Source organism: Narcine bancroftii, chromosome 6, assembly GCF_036971445.1.
Source record: "Narcine bancroftii isolate sNarBan1 chromosome 6, sNarBan1.hap1, whole genome shotgun sequence".
Classification (NCBI taxonomy): Eukaryota; Metazoa; Chordata; class Chondrichthyes; order Torpediniformes; family Narcinidae; genus Narcine; species Narcine bancroftii.
This window is the reverse complement of record NC_091474.1, coordinates 161,374,735-161,397,524: the sequence shown is the minus strand read 5'-3', so window position 1 is coordinate 161,397,524 and position 22,790 is coordinate 161,374,735. Positions and strand designations below refer to the sequence as shown.

The 22,790-nt window shown below is 39.2% G+C and overlaps 1 protein-coding gene across 7 annotated transcripts in view; it reads left to right on the top strand.

Moving 5' to 3' along the window:
* Window positions 1-22,790, top strand: part of mapre3b (microtubule-associated protein, RP/EB family, member 3b) — a 72,688-nt gene that overhangs the window by 10,802 nt on the left and 39,096 nt on the right. For 2 of the 7 annotated variants that reach the window (XM_069886542.1, XM_069886540.1), the window contains 3 exons: window positions 1,031-1,111; window positions 16,199-16,326; window positions 18,522-18,667. In XM_069886542.1, coding sequence (XP_069742643.1) covers window positions 16,206-16,326; window positions 18,522-18,667 — 267 coding nt within the window. In that variant the 5' untranslated portion in view covers window positions 1,031-1,111; window positions 16,199-16,205. Of the gene's footprint in view, window positions 1-1,030; window positions 1,112-12,448; window positions 12,573-12,678; window positions 12,735-15,740; window positions 15,763-16,198; window positions 16,327-18,521; window positions 18,668-22,790 lie in introns of those variants that run through there. The other 5 variants (XM_069886538.1, XM_069886539.1, XM_069886536.1 and 2 more) reach the window with 5 other exon arrangements.

Here is a 22,790-nt window from a genome sequence, read left to right as displayed (position 1 = left end):
AATTGGAAACAACATCTCCACATTGATCATCAACACAGATACATCCCAAGGATGCGTGCTTAGCCCACTGCTCTACTTGTTATACCCTGTGTGGCCAGGCACAATTTAAATGACATCGACAAGTTTGTCGATGACACGACAGTTGTGAGCAGAATCACAAATGTCAATGAGGAAGCATACAGGAGAGAGGGAAATCAGCTCGTTGAACAACTTTGCGCTCAATGTTAGCAAAACCAAGGAGATGATTGTAGAGTTCAGGAGGAAGTTAGGGGAACATGATCCAGTTCTCATCGAGGGCAGAGTAGAGAGTCAAGAGCTTCAAATTCCTGCATGTCAACATCTCTGAGGCTCTGTCCTGGAGCCTCCACGTTGATGCAATCACAAAGAAGGCTCGCCAGCGGCTATACTTTGTGAGGTGTCTGAGGAGGTTCAGTTTGTCACCAAAGAGTCACGTAAACTTCTACAGGTGTACTGTGGAGAGCATTCTGGCTGGTCTCATCACTGCCTGGTATGGAGGCACCAACTCTCATGACAAGAATGAACTCCAGAGGGTTGTTAACTCGGCCTGCAACATCACAGGCACCAGACTTCACTCCATCAAGGACATCGACATGAGGCAGTGTCTTAAAAAAGGCAGCTTCGATCCTCATAGACCCCCCCACCACCCAGGCCATGCCCTCTTCACTCTGCTATCATCGGGGAAAAGGTACAGAAGACCAGCACTCAGCGGCAGAAGGACAGCTTCTTCCCAGGCTGTTATCAGATTCCTGAATAATCAATGAACCAAAGATACTGCGTTACTTTTCGTGCACTAGTATTGTTATTATTATTTAAATTTTTATAGTAATGTCGTAAGACGATTATGATATGTATGTTTACACTGTGATGCTGCCACAAAATAAATCCTGACAAATAAATTCTGATTCTGATATCAATAATTCTTCGCAGAATGTAAACATTGTTTTTAGATGAGGAAAAAATGATGCATTTAATGATTTGTTTTTTTTTTCATTTTATATTAACGCTACAGGTGCAGTGTATAACAGATTGACAAGAATGGCAGTTAAAATCTGAAACTTTGGACAACTGTTGAGTGAATCTTTAATCCAAGGTGGAATATGCATTAAATTAAATTGTTCATGAATAATATTTGATTTGTAAATTTGTTTTTTTAATAATTTTCATTTACTATGCATGATATATTCAGTCCACAAAGAACTTAGATGTGGCTGATTCTTATTTTGTGTTAAAAGTGACTATTGGAACAACACATTCACTTTTTTATCCATTCAACATTCTGTACCATTTTGCCCCAAGGTATAACCATTAAAATAATCTTTATTGAAAATACAGTATTTTTAGTTGAGTTAATATGACCCATCATTGTAACTCAGTCTGTGAGTGGAGCCATTATAAGTTGGATTAGAATTTTGGATTTGTTGGTTCCAACAGTATTGTAAAGAGGGGCTTGACAGTGACAACCTTGTCAATTATGAACAAAATTAGATTAGCAAAAAAATTAATTAATTCCTTCAAATTTGTCAGAAATTATGTAGGATCTCCCTATTTTGGATTTTCAGATATTTTAGAGATTGATCATTTTGAGAAAACAGGCAACATTTCTAAGCGAGGTGGGAAGCAGAACCTACAGCCCATTAAAATCCCTTGTGCACCTGCAAGCCCACATTCTATGTCGTACACGGGCCCAAGAGGGTGGAAATCTGTCCCCAAGACCAGTAGTGACAGCGGAAATATACCAGTTTTGGACTAGAAAGCAGAAACCAGATGAAACCATGAACCAATATATGGCTGAATTGCATCGTTAATCGAAAACTTGTGAGTTTGGAATATTCTTAAATGAAGCCTTAAATGACATTGCTGGTCATTGGTTCGGCTGACCACGATGCTCAACAACGATTACTGAGTAAAAGACGATTAGATATTGACGTTGCATATGGAATAGCACTGAGTTTTGAAGTGGCCAACTACAACCGGTATTATACAAGCAGAGCAGCGGGAACATCAAATAAAGAAAATGGAATGTCAAGAATGTTTCCGCTGTGGAAAAAGTAATAACAATCTGGATAACTGTTTCTTCAAAAAAGCCAAATGTTATCTATGCTACCAAGAGGGGAACATTAAGTCCAGATGCCTAAAGAAGAGGGAAAATAAGCAAAAAAAATTATCATCCAAGAAGGGAAATCAGAAATCGAGAAATAAAACATACAAGGTGAGGATCCTCAAGGAAGAAGAGGAAGTTTCTGACAAAAGTCAGAACAACGATCCAAGTGGCATTGAAGAGAACAAGGTGATGGAAGTAATGCATGTTAATAATGTGTCAAACTGAAATTCAGAAATCTTGAATCCGATTAACATTAACAACAAACCAGTTTGGATGGAACTGGACACTGGGGCCATGGAGTCCTTAATGCCAAAGAGCTTAAAAATAAGAGTATTAACTCATCTCAAGGTGGGAAAATCCAACATGGTGTTTAAAAACAGTCACTGGAGAGAAAATCAAAGTACTGGGAAAATGCACGGTAGACATCCAATAAAGGAATAGACATTTGTTACGAGCCCAGAGGATCCCGAAACCCAGCAGCAATAGATTTTCACCAAGACAAATGGTTACTTAAACAAAAGTTGCTTTTAGTTATCATTAAACATGAAAACAGGATCAAACTTTTAACTTATTACTATTAACTTCGCCCCCTTCTAATTCTAAGTGCACGTGTATGTAATGTGTATGTAAGTTTAGGAAAGTTCTTTAATTCACAGTCCAATCTCACTTCTCACTCCTCCAAGTTCACTGGTTGCAGGCAATTCTTATACTGTGCACAGAATTTAACATTTATGAATTCACCAGGCTTTGGTGCTTGAAAGGTGAATGCTTGTCAGCTTTCAGAGAGAGATTTGTTGTTCGCTGAACACAAACTGATCCCTTCTAATCAATCATGTCAGTGTCTTGCCGAAGAAACTTGCCCCCTCAGGGTTTTCCAGATGATAACCTCTTTCTTTCAGGTCACCACAGAGTTCCTTTTTGTTTCTCTTATTACAAATGAAACATGAGGCAGCCAGTTCTCTCGTATGGACCACAAGGGCTTTGACCAGGCTGAACTAAAAACTCGTCTCCAAAATGTTTTTTTTTTCCACAAGCTTGTCAGCTTGTCATGTTCCAGTCCCAAATGCTGCTGCTGAACTCTAGCACTATAGAACTGAATTCCCTCTTTCTCTCCCTCTCAGAGAAAAGCCCTGTTTTACTCCCTCTGCTTGCAAAACCACATGCCCTCTTGGAACAGCAAAGTACTCGAACAGCCTGCGGCTCCAAACTTAATCCTCCGAGTTCTTTCATATGTTGGTTTTTAAAACAACAATCCATTAGTGAAGTCTGTATAGGCACTCCCCACAGCTTTTGCAAAGGCACTTGGAGCCGACCTGTCTGGCTTGAGCAGAGCTCCAGTATTTTAAATGAGTTCTGTTTTGAAGTGTTTGTATGTGACCTGCACTAAAAACCTGCCGCAATTTATCACCTTTAAAATATATCTCTATATACAATATAAAATACAACATAATCTGTCACACATCTAAAAGATTATCCCATTACATCGTGGTCACAAAGGGACCCATTTTGCTTGGAAGAGATTGGATGCCAGGAATCCAATAGGATTGGAAGGGCATTAGGGCAATTTTAAAAAATGTACAGACTGAGCCAGAACAAAAATCAAAAATTGAGCAAGTGTTCCAAAAGTACCAGATAGTATTTGGAAAAGACCTGGGGAAAATCCAATGAGTCCTGGTCAGACTTGAAACCGTAAGCCAACCCAAATTCTTCAAACCAAGGATGGTTCCTTTTGGGATGAAGAAAGGAATTGAAGGTGAACTCAACAGACTGGAAAATTAAGAGAAATTGCAATTCAGTGATTGAGCCGCCCAATTGTTCCTGTTATCCCAATGGTGAAAATTGAATTTGTGGTGATTTTAAGGTTACCATTAATCAAGTTCTGCAAGTACCACAACATCCAATTTCCAGAACAGAAGACTTGTTTCAAACATTGAATAGTGGTAAGAAGTTCGCGAAATTGGATTTATCACAAGCATATCAGCAAGTTGAATTGGATTCTGAGTTGAGAAACTATGTGGCAATCGATACTCACTTCAGATTGTTCACATGCCATGTGGAATAACAGCAGCACCCGCAATATTTCAAACAATAATGTATAAGTTGTTGCACAGAATAACTGTGGGATGTTACCTCGACAACATTATAATTACTAGTCGCAACGACATGGAGTAAACCTGGGAAAAATACTAACCCAACTGAAGGAAGCCAAGGTCAGACTGCATCAAAACAAATGTGTGTTTATGGTACCCTCAATTAACAGTGAAAGAGTCCGGATGAACACAGAAGGTACCAAAGCCATCTGCAGGGCATCTTCCCCAACCAATCGAGCAGAATTAGTCATTCTTAGGTTTGTTGAACCATTATTGATGTGGACATCTCCAACAATTCCTGCCGAAGCAAACCCCTGGAAATGGCCTTCACACCACTGGTAGCGAATTCACATTGATTTCACTGGTCCATTTATGGGCGAAAACTTTCTGATTGTGGTGGATACACACTCCAAATGGCCTATAGTATCCCAAATGTGGACAACAACAGCAGAAAAAAACAATTTAGAGACTAAGGAGTATTTTAGCAATATACGGTTTACCAATGGAACTAGTCTCTGACAATGGACCACAATTTATGTCTGATGCTTTCAACCAATTCCTGCAAAAAAAGAGACACATCTTATCAACATTCTATCATCTGAGTACCAATGAGAAGCAGAATGCTTTATACAGATTTTTTAAAAAGCCATAAAGACCCAGAAGTCTTTGAACATAATGTGGCATCACAGGATCGCATATTTTCTGTTATCATACAGGGCAACCCTGTACTCTTCAACAAAACGCATGCTGGCAGAACTGAAGTTTGGACGCAACTTGAGAACCATACTCTCTGCAGTACACCTAAACGTGTGGTTTCATATCTAGCAATCAACATCTCTTGGTAAACCAACCAGAACTCTAGAAGTTGGAGAACAAGTATTGGTGAGACATTACTGAGAGAATAAAGAAATATGGATAAGAGGAGTGCTTCTGAAAAAATTGAGCCCATGTTCATATTCTGTACTGGTGAGAGAAAAAATATGGCATTGATACATCAACTGGTAGAGAATAGATACTCCAGGGTCCGTTTTCGAGGTGCACGATCTCTTTGACACACCAGATCCAGAGTGGGTTTATGCCAACGAGGGCACATTGGATCTGATCCTGTTACTGGCTCCAGAGTTGGAGTTGGGTACATGGGAGAGTGATGAGCCGCCACTGGATGTCCCAACAGTAACTACCCAATCTCTACGGTCAGCTGATGAGGAAATGGTACCTTCTCCAGCAAGACCAAAGGTTTTCCCAGAAAGATCAAAAGGTTCTCCTGAGAGGTCAAAAAGTCCTCCAAGTCTCCCATCGCCAAGGAGATTTAAACTTGAGAAGTGCCCTCTGTTACATTTGAATCCCATGATTGATTGAGAAGTACTGTGCTTAGTAGTTTACTTGTCACTGATTTATATTGTTGGTTTGCTTAGTTTAATTTTAGCTTTTTTTGTTTTTTTTTGAGGGGAAGAGTATTATGGAACACACATGCGCGTGACATCAGATAACAGTTCTGTTATGTGGGAGAATTATTTTAGATTAAATAAAGAACACAAAGGAGTGTGTTCTACAGTGGGAGGAATGCACGACACATTGCTTATTAAAAGTTAAGATGGTATATAGAACACAAATGTCCAAACTTAAATTATCTCATTTTTATGCAGATATTGATCCACTATGTAAGAAGTGTAGCATACTTGAAGCTTCACTGATCCATATGTTTTGGGAATGCCCAAATTTAGAGAGATTTTGGAAAGACATTTTTTTTTAATTTATCAACGATTTTTAAGATCAAAATAGAACCATGTCTGCTAATTGTTTTGTTAGGTTTGTCAGATGAGTCCGACATACTTCTGTCTGCAACTCAGGAAAAAGTTTTAGCCTTTACTATGCTGATAGTCAGACAAACAATTTTTTTGAAATGGAAAGATGACTTCAACTTCCCATGCACAGTGGTTATATGATGTAATGTCTTATTTAAGCTTGAAGAAAATTAGCTATAACATTATAGATAGAAAGTTTCAATTTGTAAAGATGTGGGGCCCATCCATAGAATACTATCATGATTGGAAGAATCAAGAATTTTGAATGTTCCAGAGGTTCTCTGTCTGATGTCTGAAGGTGGCTATCCAATCCATAATTTCCTTTTTCTTTTACAAAGGTTCCGTTGATTATAGGGAGGGGTAGATTAGAATTAGTTTTTAGGTTTTGTTTAATGTTGTTTGTTTTCTTTTATCAATTTTAAATTTGGATTAATTTGGCAAATATAGGGTTAAAAATGGTTATCATAGATTAATTCAATAACATGTTTCTCATGTGGATTAAGGAATTGTTTAACGTAGTTCCAGCCTTTTTTTGTACTTGTATGTATATGAGATGTCTTGTTATGTATTTTCCTTAAAATTTTGTATGTAAGTTTAAATATTAAACTCGATAAAAATATTTAAAAGCAAGTACAGTTATTTTTGAAAGTTGGACGATTTGTCTCAAAGGAAATATGCCTCATTTTTGCATATCAACTTGTGTGAAATGCTTCATTTTAGTGCAGTAGGCTCTTCCAATATTGTAGTGTAATATCTTACCAATTCATGCAAATGCTTCTATCGATAAATGAAAGGAAGCACTGAAGTTTAGGATTAGGGAACCACTGAAGCTTAATTCATCTGAAATTACAGTGCTGTTGTTGGCATAGCTGGAGTCTCAGTCTGTATGTAATGTTTGGTTAAAAACATCATTACAATTTTGGAAAAAAGTTATGCTTTCAACATTGAGTTGACTTTCAAAAGGTACATCCATTTTTGTACCTGGAGATCAAATTATTGAAATGCCGTTTATTGTCATGGTTTTGGAACACAAGACCTAACACAGTATTACCCCTTCCCTAACTTCTCCAGTGGTCATTACTGCCATCATTTCCCAATATAACCGATGTGACCTAGGTCTCTGCTGTAATCATGGAACCAGATAGCCACTGTCTCTCAACTGATGCTACTTTGGCCTCCATTGTACCCACATAGCACCTGACTTCAGCGCTTCCATATTTTGGTGCCATCCCTCCCCTGGACAGACATGGTGGCAGTGTTGAATGGTGCAACAGGGCCTATCAAGATGCTGCTGGAGATGAGTTGGTGCCATGCTCTTTCAGCCTACAGAAGCTGTGTCCAATATATTAATCCTTTTTTCCCCAAAACATTACTTTTTTTTCTGCTAATTTCTGCTTGACTTTTCCCATCCATCGCCTTTATTCACAACCTTGTGTTTTAATATTCAATCCAATTTTGACACCTTTTTATTACCCCACTCCATCTTCTCTTACCTTCATCTGAATCACACTTAATCAACTCTCATTACAAACTATTGACTCAGTTTAAAAAAAATGTTACAGTGATCCATCTCTCTGAAAATTGCTTGGTGTCACATTAACAGGCTTTGGATGTGACTGACCAATTGATCAACCAACTCACCAATTTTAGAATTTTCTTGAATTTCATTATTTGAATAATGAAAGCTAAAACTGCAGTGTATTTTTGCTTGTACTTATGTTATGAGCCCAGAGGACCCCAAAACCCAGCAGCAACAGATTTTCACCAAGACAAATCGTTACTTAAACAAAAGTTGCTCTTAATTATCTTTAAACATGAAAACCGGATCAAACTTTAACTAATTCTAAGCACACGTGTGTGTATAAGTTTAGAAAAGTTATTTGATTTACAGTCCGATCTCACTTCTCATTCCTCCAAGTTCACTGATTGCAGGCAATTCTTGTACTGTGCACAGAATTGAACATTTATGAAGTTCATCAGGCTTTTGTCCTTGAAAAGTAATTGGTTACCACTCAGGAAAGTTCTTGTTGGTTTTCAGAGAGAGATTTGTTGTTTGCTGGACACCCACAACTGATACCTTTTAATCAGCCTCTCCAGTGTCTTGCCAAAGAAACTTGCCCCATTAGGGTTTTCCAGATGATGACCTCTTTCAGGTCACCACAGAGTTCCTTTTTGTTTCTCTTATTTCAAGTGAAACATTAGGCAGCAAGTCCTCTCCTCTTGTATGGACCACAAAGGCTTTGACCAGGCTGAACTAAGCACTCACAACCTGTCTTCCAAATAGGTTTTTTTCACAAGTTTTCCAGCTTGCCCTGTTCCAGTCCCAGCTTCTGCTGCTGACTGTAGCTTTACAAAACTGATCTCTCTCTCTCTCTCTCTCTCTCTCTCTCTCTCTCTCTCTCTCTCTCTGTCACACACACACACAGAGAAAAAGCTGTTCAACTCTCCCTGCTTGTAAAAACCACATGATCCTCTTAGAACAGCAAGCTGCACTCCCAGACTACCTATGGCTCAGAACTACTCCTTCGATCTCTTTCATCTATTGCCTTTTTGTAAACAACAATCCATTAGTTAAGTTTCTTGGGGACTCCTCATAGTTTTTACAAAGGCCCCCAGGAGCTGCCCTGTCTGGCTTGAGCAGAGCTCCAGTACTCCAAGTGAGATCTGCCCCAAAGTGCTTGCATGTGACCCACATCAAAAAACCTGCCCCAATCCATCTCCCAAAAACACACCACACACATAATCTGTCACACTTAGAAGTCACAAAGTTTTCATTTAATTCTTCAACTATTTGCAAAGCGCTGCTTGGATTTGAAGATGTATCTACATGGACATGAAAGTAGAATACACAACATATTTCTAATTTTTAAACATTGAAAATTAAGGCTCATTGTTGCTGAAAAAATTGAATGCATGTTTGATCTTTTTGATAAAAGTGTGGAGAAAGGCAAATAAAATGATCAACTCTTGAAAGCGTTCATAATTCAATTTTTTAAGTTCTAGAATAATATTAGAAGGAAATATATTCCACAATAAACACATTTTTATTATTGTTGTTGAGATATTTTTGGTAGTTAAGATTTATGGCAGATTTGAACATACACCTCAATGTGCCTTTGTTCAAATTTCAATTGTTATGTCGTAGACCAGCAGCAATAGAAATTTACCAAGACAATGTTATTTTAAAATGATATTTGTATTAATAATTATTAGTAATATAACATCTTACTTAAATCTAAACTTAACCCCAACTATATGCAAATATACTTATGTGTCTGTATTACCCAAACCATGACAGCTTAGGCACAATTCTGGAAAGTCAATTCGAAGTTCAGTCTTAGAAATTCTGTGTTGAAAAACACAATCTTTAAACTGATGTTCAGAAGTAATTATGAAGTAGATGAGACACTGAGTCATCAGATTTTCTTTAACTCACAAATCCTTGTCAAGTTGCTTCCAAACAACTGTTCTTCTTTGCGTAGGGGAAACAAAACTTGTGACTACCACAATGCTTCCAAAAATCCAGGCAAGGTTCAGATGAAATGACCCTCAGAATGGTCACGATCCAATGAACCAATTTTCCTGCTTCTTTTACCCAGACATTGGTCAATCAAAAATGATTGTTACAATGGTCACAGTAGATCACTATTTTTCTATGACAAGGAGAAACAGCAGAAGTGTCCATTTCACACAAAGCCACTTCATTTCTGTGTCTTGCAGATCTCTGATTACTTATTAATCAATCTTGCTTCTTCAAGTGTCTCAATCACATAACTTGCTTGATTAATACTGGTTTCTGTTTCAATGTATCAAAAAAAAGTGACTCATAATCAAATGACTTCACTCTCAAAAGATAACTTTTCCTTGGGTAAACAATTCATTGTTCTGGTTCTTAATTGAGAGCATTAACTCTGTTTATGGTTTTGGACTCACGGACACTTAAGGGGCCAGGCTGTCTGGAAATATTATGAACTCTGTGAGTGTTTTGGACCTTTTCTAACCTCCAAAGTAATACTCAGTAAAAAAAAAAAGCAGAAGCTTGTCATGCAACATTCAAGAGATTCAAGATTCCTTTATAATCATGTAAGAGATGTATGTGTTAAATGGGACCTATACTTCATTATTTACTTTACAAGAGCAGACATTGGATATTGCTGATCAATATTCCCTGTGATAATGATGACCATTTGTCTTGAAAGCAAAATTTTGAACTTTGAATGAAAGGAAGGCCTGTGGCTACCTGCACTTTAATTAGGCACCAGAGTTCATTGCAGGCTTCACTGAAGAAAATGTTTGATTAGTAACCCAATTCATGCTGTTTTTCATTCAGTAGAACTTTAATAATGAGTTTCTTGTCATATACATTATGCAATGTATATATAAAACAAAAGTCTTGCTCCAGCTGAACAGATACTTCTTCAAAAAATCTGCAGTAGTACACATTGAATTAAAAACAGTCAATAAATACAAAAGTGTGAGATTGATGATTGTGAAGGAATTGTGTTATTATTAATCTTTAGTTATATATTTATTATTAAGTTTTAGGGTGGATAGAGACAGAGATACAGAGGCACAGTTACACTCAGAGAGAAACCATTTTGAAAGCTGAAATGTCTATTAAGCCATTGTTTGGTGGAAACAGTGTAAACAGTCATAGAGCTGGAGTGATTGTCCATTCAATTGCTGGAATAATGAATGTTTGCTGGAGAAACAGCTGTGTATGCAAGGAAGCTATTTGCTGGTTCAGCTGTGCAGACAACTTGGAATCACATTAGCTATTAAACTTTTGGAATTTAAACTTCAAAGACAGTAATGGCATCATATCACATGATTAAAGAGATTTCAGAGAACATATTACTGAAAACAGAGACATTTTGAAACCAGAAGAAGTTGCCTGGCCATCTTGTACGTCACACAGGATTAAAATGCCATAAAATTCTGTGAATAGCACAGACTGACAGAGGCTGCAGAAGGGATGACCACTTTGCTGCTGCTTTTGGTCAAGAGAGAGAGCAGTGCTGCAGAGGCATTTTAAATAACCACTTGTGACTGACCCAATTCTAGGCAAAAGAAAGCAAGATCATTCTTGTTTCTGAATCGTAACTATTGTAATAGTTTGTCATACTCATACCTGAGTTTGTGAAATCATCGTGGAACAAAACACAAGTACTGTAACTTCCATGCAAGAGGGGGAAATCATTCGTTTGAAGAAACAATTCTCTGAAAACTACTCTACAAGAAATTTGTGAGTTTTGAGAAGTATGATGCCTCACACCTACACCAAAATTGATTTTGAGAGACAATTTAAAGAATCTGAGTTTCAAAACAAAACTGACTGAATTTTAAAATCATCTCTTCAGAATTAAGCTTAAACTGTAATGGTTTTGGTTCTCTCTCTCTCTCTCTCTCATTTACACACACACACACACACACACACACACACACACACACACACACACACACACACACACACACACACACACTTGCACATAGTGGGGTTAAATTAGAATTTATCTTAGAGATAAATAAGAAGTGTTATGTTATTAAAAATTATTGTTTTGAAGATATAATTGTCTTAGTGAATTCTCATTGCTGCTGGTTCAGTACACATTACATTGATAGACAAAAGATAGATGAGTAATAAATATTGACAATTATCCTCGAACATAAAAGTTCAAAGTTTCATTTTATTATCATGTACTAATTCAACTTTTGTCTGCCATGAGGCAAACAAAGAGTCCCCATGAGCATTGCCTGGCACCCCTAACAATAGGAAAAAGTGAAACAAAAGTAAATCCTTTCAGAGATGTACCCCTGAAAGCCGGTATTTAATCGCCTTTTTACTATTTCACCTACATGTATGAACGGGGGGGGGGGGGGGGGTATTTTCATCTCAATACTTACCTACCAAGATAGGTTGTATCAGAGCCGATGTGTTTTGCATCGGACCCAGTGTGAATGATCTACCCACTTTTCCGGGTCAAAGGCAGTGATGCATTGATGATGTTCAATGTGTGCGACTTTCTCGCAGTTATTTCAATATAATCGTTGTGGAGATCTGCATAGGGAAGGTTTGTGGACATTGCAAATTTGAATTAATTAGATGGCAAATTGGGGTGATAAGGAGGTGAGGGAGCTCCTTTCCCTTAGAGGGGAAGAGGAGATAGAAAAGCATCTCACAGGTTCAGTTAAGGACATTGAAGGAGCGCATGACACAGCTAATGAAAAAGCATGGGGATTCAAGGGACAAAGGCCAGAAAATCAAAAAGCTAAAGTCCCTCAAGCGAAAATTCCTTGCGGTCAATGACCACAATTCAAGGAGCGGAAAAGGGCAGTTGGATTGGCCGTATTATGAGCAGTGTTACTCAATCTAGGGCCCAGGCCGATTGGCAAACCCAGTTGACCTTGTCAGTGCCATGAAGGATGCAGCCCCTCCCGAGACTGTTCAAGCAGAAGTTCAGGCCTCCTGCAACAGTGCTACTGACTGGGACGTGACCGCCAGTGAAGCTGATGTCACCAATGTAAATGTTGAATCTGCACCTCTTGATCAGCCAGGTAATAACAGTCTTGCTTGTGAATGCCTTTTTCTCATGTTATTCTGCGATTGCTTGACCATTAAGAGCCTTGTAGCTAATTTCTCTTGTGTTTCATTTGTTCTCAGAATGCCAGCCGCAGATTAAGCTACAGAAAAGGGGGAAAGCAAACGAGATTAAGGAGGTACTGTAGTACATTGCCCAGGAGGACTAAAAGTTGCCTCTCTTTGGACAAAAAAGGCAGGTGGAGCTCAAGGCTCTGATGAGGTGTGAACAGTTGGAGGCGGAGAAGTTGGCAAGGGAGAGGGTCGAAAGACAGATAGATGCATGCCTTTGCCAGAATTGTGGACAACATACACAGGCCGCCTCTATATGGGAACTTGTTGGATACATAGCACCTTCTCCACCATAAAACCCTGCTCTTGCTCCCATGCACCGCCGTACCTCAGTACATCACCTAGCTCCTGCAACCCCATGGCAAAATAATTCAGCTTTACTTGGTCACGGAGGAGGGATGCACTTCCTTTCCTTGCTCCTTCTACCTCCAGCTGTGCCAATAATTTAACAGTTGGCATCATGTTTTCCATTAAAATCTGTTTATTAGTGTTTGTTCAGGTTTACAATTGTACTTAATTATTCAGAGTTGAATTCACTGTTTTAACTTAAATGTCATTTGAAAATTTTATTTCCACTACTTTTTCCTTACATATGCAATAAACTTGTACAAAAAAGCTTTATTTTTTGGCATAATTTGTTTACAGAATCGACATAATAGCTTCACGGATAGCTTGGTGACTCTGCTTGTGAACCCTGAAAAGCAACTCAGCCAGGCTCAGGAAGATTGGGTAGCTCAGTGATCCACTTGGGCATGAGGCGGTCCTTGTTAATTTCATATATATTGTGTAGGACAACAGGCAATTGTTACAAAGATCATTTGAGTCATCATACTCAAGTCATTGACCAGGCACCTCCAACGACCTTTAAGATGTCATTCTCAACCATCAATCATGCCAAGTTCAAACAGTTGTTGAATCTTTGCTGCTGTTGATCGAGAGCTTTTTGGCCAGTAAACCCTTTCATGAGCCAATTCCTGAGAGGGTAAGTGGGGTCTCCAATTAGATGCATGGGGATTTCCACTCTATTAATGGTTTTGGATCTCTGTGGGTAGAGAAATGCAGATGTTAAAGAACCTTATGCATACTCTGATAGCACAAACAGTCAACAGCCTTCTAACAGTCAACAGCCTTCTAATGACCTTTGCTCAATACAAGGATGGAATTAGACCTTCAGTCAGCCACTCCCTAAGTTAATTTCACTTTGATTGCATGTGAGAAGTAAAACGATTGCTTGCTTGAGTTAGACATATGTCACTGTACAATGGGGCATTAAACTTACTTCACGTGGGAAAAGATACCGACCCTGATCCTCAGCCTTTCTGTAGATGGGCGAGTTGGCTAAAATTCAGTAATCATGCATGTGACCTGCATATCTGTGAAGCTGTAACAAAAAAGGAACAGAGTGAGGCATATTGATTGTGGAAGACAAATAATTATAACTCGGACCATGTTCCTTACCAGCAGTTGTGGTCAACAACAGCTTGAAGAAAAATGGAGTTTCAATTGTCGTAGGCTGCTGTGTTGTCATGAGGGACAATCATGGGAGTATGTGTGTGATCGATGGCACCATCATACATTGGGTACCCCCATTCTGCAAATCTTTCCATTGTCTCTTCTCGGCAGGTCAACAAAACATCTAAAAAGGGTCCTCTTCAATGTTCCACTAACTTGGCTCACCAACACAAATAAATTTGTTACACCTACACCAAATATATGATTAATGAATGGATGTTCAGATGGAGTGGCATACCAATGGCAAGTCTGAGACGAGGTACCGGAGGCCATTGCAGTTTTGTTATCTTGCACCTCAATTTCATCTCTAGGCATTCCAATACAAAGTCAAAAATGTCCCGAGTCATTTGAAAGTGACCCTGCCAATCATCATCATCAAAATTGTCAAGAACATTAGACCAAAACTTGGAACCGTCTGGTCTCTCTACACATTCTTCTTTTAGATTGCAGTGCAAGAAGACTCAATACAGTCAAACGTTTCCATCTGTGGCTTCTCAGGTCCACACATTTTTCTTCCTCATACAGCTTTCTGCTTCTCTTCAATGTCTCCTCAAACCTTTTTTCTGATCAGATGCACACATTGTTCATATGAGTCTGATAGTGTATGCATGAAGTTGAACATGATGCACAGCTAATTTTCATGCACTCAAAGAGTGCCATAAATGTACATGGCAAGCATAAGCACCTCAAGATCACCTGCCATATTGTTTATTGAAAGCTGTCACTGCCTGGTGTGGACATTATATATCACACAGGACACCAACGCCTCCTTTCGACCTGAGATGCTGGAAATGTTGCACTGAACTGCTATTGGTTCAGTGTGAACGCTGCAATCCAACCTAACCCGACCTGGCTTTAAACACAGGTCATTGACTTGCATATTTAGTGGGATCTCAGTGTGAAAGCACTGACTGTGGATTCACCTCTTGCACTCCTGCAGCTGCATAGGCTCCAGTTCAAACCATCAATAACCTGAGCTCCAGATTCAAACATCTGATTCAATCAGGAAGCCTTCAATGCCTGAGGCCCTTCGGGAGCCCTTCTTGCCCTCAGTAACCTCTCAAATCCCAGTTCTGATTCCTAGTTCCCATGAGTAGGTCTCCAGCCTGTGTGAAGCCTTCAACCATAAGTCACCAGCATCCTGCAGCCTGTTTGAGTCCTTTTACTACAAGTGTCTTTATAATAATGTAAACAGTCTTTGTATGGTGTTGGAGCAGTCCATGATTAGTGTAACAAGGGGAGGTTCAAGAATCTGATCGCTAGCTGTTGGAAAGAAACTGTTCTTAAACCTAGATGTGCTGGTCATCTGGTTTCTGTACCTTCTGCCCAGAGGTAGCAATAAGAAGTTGTGACCAGTGTGGAGTCAAAATTTTAGACAAATCACCTGATGGGTTTTAGAATTGCTCTATACTTGTAAAATTCTTGTGCCAAAAGTAGATTTATTTATTATAACTATCTTTTTCAAAATTGGAATATATTATCTGTTGCTCCTAACATAGAACTGTTCAACCTGTTTATTTATTCATTTTCTTTGCATTATTTTTGTAACCACCCAGATCCATGGAGAGCAAGATGTATTTGAAGGTCATTTACTCATATTTAACAATATTGAGGGTCTGTTTTGAGAACTGAGAAGATTCTGTTGAGAGAAAGTGTTTCCTGTATTTTGCAGCATTTCTGGGATTTCTAGTGCTTTGCTGAGAGGGAAAATGGGTTGGAATGAAGTTGATCTTGCAAACTTGTTTAGTAGAAGGGGAAGGAAGAGTGTGTAATTTTTCATCTCCACATGCATGTTACCTACCAAAGTACTCTCCGATCAACGTAAATTCAGCAGCATGAAGTGAATCTCTTAGATTTATTTAGTATTGGAACATTGAAGAATTGGTGAATTTAAATGTCATGGTCCAAATTGGCTTTGGTAGAACAAACTGCAAGCAAAAAGATAAAGAGAGAACTATCAGCATGTCCATGATTTTCATAATTTTGATTTGTTGCATCAATCTATTTCTTCTTTCTGCAGCTGCATAATGGCAGTGAATGTATATTCCACCTCTGTGACAAGTGAAAATTTGAGCCGACATGATATGTTGGCATGGGTCAATGACTCTCTCCAGCTCAATTACACCAAAATTGAACAACTATGCTCGGGTAAGAAGATAATTATGTAATGTTTTTGTGAAAGTAATGTAAGTGCTGATCAGCACGCTTTCCTCCACATATTTGTAGGAATTTGCCAGGCTTTCTGATGTCTTATTAAACCTCCGCAAACCCCTGAGGAAGTAGATGCGTGGATGTGCTTTCTTCATAATGCCATTAATGTGTTGGGTCCAGGAAAGATTCTCGGAGGTAGTGATTCCCAAGCACTTAAATTTGCTCTGACCACCTGTCAGAAGAATTACTGTGTGGCAGAAACAGAGTATAATGGAGGTTTACTTAATAAACCAAATATAGCATCTTAATTTATATTTTATGTTAGAATTTTATTTTGTAATGTTTTATCCTGGTGTGACAACAAATTAACTCCAAACTCCAACCCACAACATGATAATGAATAAACTAAATCATGACTATTCACTGCTTCTTTTGAAGCCCCTCAGGATTGGGATAGCTTACTTTCACTCAAGTTTTGTGAGTTCTGAAGTGATCAGTTGGGCAGGTGTTGGAATTGCAGTCTCTTCCAAATATGGGGCAGACAACTCATTGGTCTGTAAGGTAGTCTGCTCTGTTTATTACTAGGTGATTTCAAACTGCTTTGCAAAATCAGGTTAACCGGCGCCCCAAAGTCATCCAAAGTCAACCGGGTCCCTGCCCTACCTCGGAGGTAGTCAAGGAACCCAATTAAACTTACCCAGGATGCGTCGACCGGCGGCTTCAACAGCAAAATGACCGACCCGGTTACTCCTGTGACGTCAGTGTCTGCAATGTTCGGGGAGAGAGGGGTCGCTGCCGTGGGGGAGAGAGGAGAAGGGTCGGCTGCTGCGGGCGAGAGAGGAGAGGGGTCAGCTGCCATGGGGAAGAGAGGAGAGGGGTCGGCTGCCATGGGGGAGAGAGGAGAGGGGTTGGCTGCCGCGGGGGAGAAAGGAGAGGGGTCAGCTGCTGCGGGGAAGGAAGGGTTGGCTGCCGTAGGTTGGAGGGGAGGGAGATTGACAGCTCGTGGGGAGAGACTAGTTTGTGTGACGCATCTCTTACCACATCATCGTGGGGGCAGGATCCCCCTTAAATCACCAGGTTGGCAATTTACTGGGGCTATCCCCCCTCACCTTAAAAGGTGCTGGAGGCACCTTTGCCCCACTCACCACACCTGGGTTGCAGGAGGGCTACCCGGGTGCTGCAGCTTAAAAGCACCTAGTTACACAAATTGTCTGTGTGTGTTTGATATATTCTCTCGATGTCAGCCTATATGTTGCTGCTGCTGCTCCTCCTCTGTTCTGAGTAGTAGGAGATACACCATCAATGCATTTCTTTAAGGTGGCTCCTTGAACAATTCTCCACATGGTAATAACCTCTTCCCATGCCCACCTCAGGATAGATCGTCTGTTTCAGGAATCTGGTGTCATACTTGTGAATAATGTGACCCACCACCATAATTGACTGAGTGAAACTGGAAATTATGAACAAAAAACACTGCTGATGTGAGAAATCAGATGTAAAAACAAAAAATACTGGAAACACTCAGCAAGTCAGGCAGCACCCCATGGAAAGACCAACAGAATTAATGTTTTAGGTCAAAGACTCTTCTTTAGAATCCGGGAAAGAAAAGAGGAATGTTATGGACACTTCCAATACAGGCAGTCCCTGTCATTCATGAGAACTGTTTGTTTGTAAGCTGATTCTCTCTTAAATCAGAAATGTTTGTTTTCCATAGCACCTAGATTGTATCATTTATCATATACTTGATATCATTTAATGTCTTTGGTTAATCACCTGAACACTACCCACAATAAAACTAAGGGTTTAATATGCAGCATTAATGAATATCATGAAACATTTTATCAATATTATGCACTTGAAAAATGCTTGAAAATGTATGGGGAATTTGCATAAAGTTAGCTTTCTGTCATTCGAGTTCGAGAGGTCTAACACTGGTAAAAATAACTCACTATCTTTGACCTGAAAGTTAAATGAGCATAAACATGATAGACTTCTTCTTTACCCCAAATGGTTCTTGGGTCCTGGCTATTCCAACGCACCTATCAAATGTGCCTTTCAATGTAAATGTCTGCGTTTTTGTGAAATATCTTTTTTTATAGAATTTATTTTTTAATGTTAATTAAAATTTAAAAATTGAGCATTTTTAAAGAATAAATTGATGATCATTAACATTTGAAGTATTTCTCCAATAGGAACAGCATACTGTCAATTTATGGATATGCTATTTCCGGGTTGCATTCATCTGAAGAAAGTCAAATTTCAAGCAAAATTGGAACATGAATATATCCATCATTTTAAAGTCTTACAGGCAGCCTTCAAGAAAATGAATGTCGATAAAGTATGTATCAAATTTTGAAGAATGTTGTACCTTTTTCATTGAAAAAAGAACTGTTTAAGTTTTATTTTCTTGCTGCTTGTCTCTTTCTTCCTTGGGCTGTCAATTCAACATGACATTGTGCACAGAAAATGTTTTGTGGGCAACAAAGATTTTTAAGATTTCCTATTGAGCAATCTCTGCTTATTTTCTGTAATCCAAACTGTTTTAGCAATACAAGTTATGTTAAAATCCAAAGTAGTGTTTTATAAGAAGAAAAAATATATTTAACCTTTGGACTCTGTGTCCCTGTTTTCAAGGGCTACCAACAAGTGCATATACGCTGTGTCCCCATTTTCTGGGACTGATCCTATAGCCAACCACCAGCTGGTTCATACTGGTATTCCTACTGTATTTTGCCTTGGAACAATCTAGAGTATATATTATGAAAGATTAAAAATGGCCAGAGTCCAAAAGATTAAGGCAAAGGATAAAAATACTGGCAGTTTTAAAGGGAAGCTCAAAAGTTCTAAAAACACTCAAAGATATCTGTGGAGAAATTGGTATTTCAAGTTTGGGCCTTTCATCATAGAATTATTGTATTTTGGGTCCAGAGCATTTAAAAGGAACAGTAACTCAAACATCCAGTAAATATAATGACAGATGAGAGTGGGAAAAAAAAGTTTTCTGAGGTACTGGGAACATATGAGTACTGAAAAGGTGGGGAATAATGTTTAAACATTTTTTGGAAGCAGCAATAAAAGTAAAATAAATCTGTGATCAGAAAATATGTGGAAACCTTCATTTGGTTCAGCAGGCAGTCTTGAACAGGCTTTTTTAACACTTTAAAGTTTTTGCCATTTTTTTCACATTTTGATTTCTATCTGCTTTCTCCCCTCTCCATTTTCTGACCAATTTACTAGTTCAGTGTGGATAAAAGTTTTGTTTTTGTGGTGTTTTCCGTTGCTTTCTGTTCACATCCAAGTCTGTTCCCTTTGCTCCTTGTTCCGTTTAAATGCTGTGATATAGATCTGGTGAAACATTTGCATATTTAAAATCTTTTCTCTTCATGGATGCAGTTTGATCAGAACATTTTTTGTTTTTATTTTCAAACTATTTTAAAAGGCAATCTTGGATTTGGTGCTGTGCAATTAACCAGATTTAATCTCTGAGTTCAAGGAAAAGGAACCCTCCAAAATGCATCACTTCACATTTATACAGATTATGCACCATCAGCCTCTTTTCCATCCCATTCTGCATCCTGTCTATATCCTGTTCTACACTATCCACAACACCTCCAACCTTTGTGCCATCTGTAAACTGACCCATCTCTCTACTTTTTCATCCAAGTCATTTTAAAAATCACAATGAGCAAGGCTCCAAGTGTAGACCCCTATGGACCTCCACAAGTCATTGACATCCACAAGTCACTGACCTCCAGGCAGAATGCTTTCCATCTATTACTACCCTGTGCTTTCTGCAAGCAAGTTAATTCTGAATCCACACAGCCAAGGAGCCACGGTTCCATTACTTTCTGAAGTCTACCATGGGGAATCTTGTCAAATGCCTTACTAAAATCCACATGCATCACATCTACTGCCCTACATTATTCCTTTTGTTACTTTCTCAAAAAACTCAATTAGGCTCATGAGGCACAACCTACCTCTCACAAAGTCATGCTGACTATCCCTGAGAAGCTTCTCTCAAAGCTCATAAGCCTCTTTCAGGTGGCCAGAATACCCCAATGTAAAGCCGCATATTCTACCCGAATGCAGCTGTCGGGAGGCCACCTGAAAGAGCCTGATGCGGCTTGGAGGAATACTCACCAACCCTCCTCCAGGAGGTATAATCTCCACATCTGAGCAGTCTCCCGAGGCACCTGAATGCAGCTGCCTGAAAGTGGCTTAAGAATCCTCTCCAATAGTTTTCCCACCACTAAAGTAAGACTCACTGGTCTCTAATCCCCGATATTCTCCCTATTACATTGTCTAAATGAGGAGATTCCATTTGCTACCAGGCCTCTGGCCAAAGATCATTGCCAAAACCCCAGCAATTCCTTCCCTCTCTTCCTGTAGTAACCTAGCTCATCTGATCATGAGAATTGTCAATCCTCATGTTTTTAAGAAGATCTAGCACTTTCTCTTTTTTAACCTCAGCATGCTCCAGCACATAAGATGATCATGCATTGACCAATGTCCCTCTCTCTGGTGAACACTGAAGCAAAGTATTCATTTAGGACCTCTCTCTATCCTCTGCCTCCTTTATCCATAAGCGGCCCTACCTTCACTCTTGTCATCTTGTTCTTCACGAATGCCTAGACCGCCATTGTGTTTTCTTTAATCCAACTTGCCAAGGCCTTCTTGTGCCCCCTTCTAGTTCTCTTGAGTCCTTTCTTCAGTTCTTCAATAACATTTTCTTGAGCCCTTCCTGTCTTTTGCCTCCTAAACTTCCAGTATGCTTTCTTCTTCCTCTTAACTAGTTGTTTTCTCTCTTCTGTCAACCACTATTCCCTTTCCTTATCATCTTTTCCCTGTTTAGGTGGGACAAACATATCCATAACCTTGTGCATGTGGTCGCTAAATCGCCTCTACATTACTTCTGTGCTTTTCCCTGAGAATATTTGTTCCCATTTATTTTCCCTAGTTACTGCCTAATCCCAACGCAATTAAACACTTTACAATTTTACCTACTCATATCCTTGTCCATAGGTGTGCAGAAGTTCAGAGAGTTATGGTCACACCGAAATGCTCCCCCACTGAGAGATCTGTACAGGTTCACTAGCCAGTACTAGACCTAGTATGGAATCTCCTCCACTTGGCTTATCCACATACTGTAACAGGAATCCTTCTTGGACACACCTGACAAATCCTACCCCATCTTGAAGTCTCTCAAAACAACAATCCTGTTATTTCTGCACCATTGCAAAATCTGCCCCTACTTATCTGCTCCTCAGTGTCCCAAGAACTATTTGGAGGCCTATGGACCAGCCATTCTCAACAGGGAAAATATGGTAACCTGGGGGTCACAACACATTTATAAGGAGGAAGGCCAAGCTTTATATGAGGTAGGAGTGAAGAACAGAAGGAACAAACTAGACTGCTTCACAGGGAAGTGGGCTTATAAACTTTGAACAAAGTTCTCAGTGGACCATAGCCAATAAAAAGATGAGCATGGCTACTATAGACTATTCCCAATACAGTGACCACTCCCTTCCTGTTTCTGACTTACACCCACACTGACTCAGTAGACAATCTTTCCACAATGTCTTCCCCTTTTGCAATGGTGATACTGTGATACTAGTAATGTTACTCCTTTACCTCCAATCCTATCCCTTTTAAAACCCCAGTATCTGCATCAGCCAATCCTGTTCTTGTGTTAGCCAGTTCTCTGTAATGGCCACTACATTGTAATTCCACTTACTGATCCATGCTCTAAGTTTATCTCCCTTATTCCAAATGCTTCTTGTATTAAAATAATCACATTTCAAACCCTCCAGCTGACCACATTTAGTGCATCAATGGGAGGAGTTTCTGGGAATAATTCAGGAGACGCAGGATCATTTCATCCCAAAAAAGAAGAACCATTCTAAAGGGAGACACATTGGCTTTCATAAATCAAAGTGTTATAGGAGTTGGGATGCTATGGTAAAGTTGGATAAGATATTGGTGAGGCCATATTTGGAGTATTGTGTGCATTTTTGGTCACCTAATTACAGCAAGGATATCAATAAATTTGAAAAGAGTGTCAAGAAGATTTACTAGGATGTTGCCAGGACTTGGGAACTTGAGTTAAAGTGAAAGATTAAACAGGTTAGGACTTTATTCCCTGGCACCTAGAAGAATAAGGGGAGATTTAAGAAATGTACAAAATAATGATGGGTATAGATGGAGTAAATGCAAGTAGACTTTTGACTGAGGTTAGGTGAGATACAAACCAGAGGGCATGGGTTAAGAGTGAAAGAGTTTAAGGGAAACATTAGAGGTTGCTTCTTATAGAGAGTTGTGGGAGTTTGGAACAAACTGTAAGCTGAAGTAGTGAATGTGGACTCAATTTTGACATTTATGAAAAATTTGGAAAGTTAAAGAGATGAGAGGGATGTGGACTGGGTGCAGATCAGTGGATAGTTTGGCACAGACTGAAAGGGCAG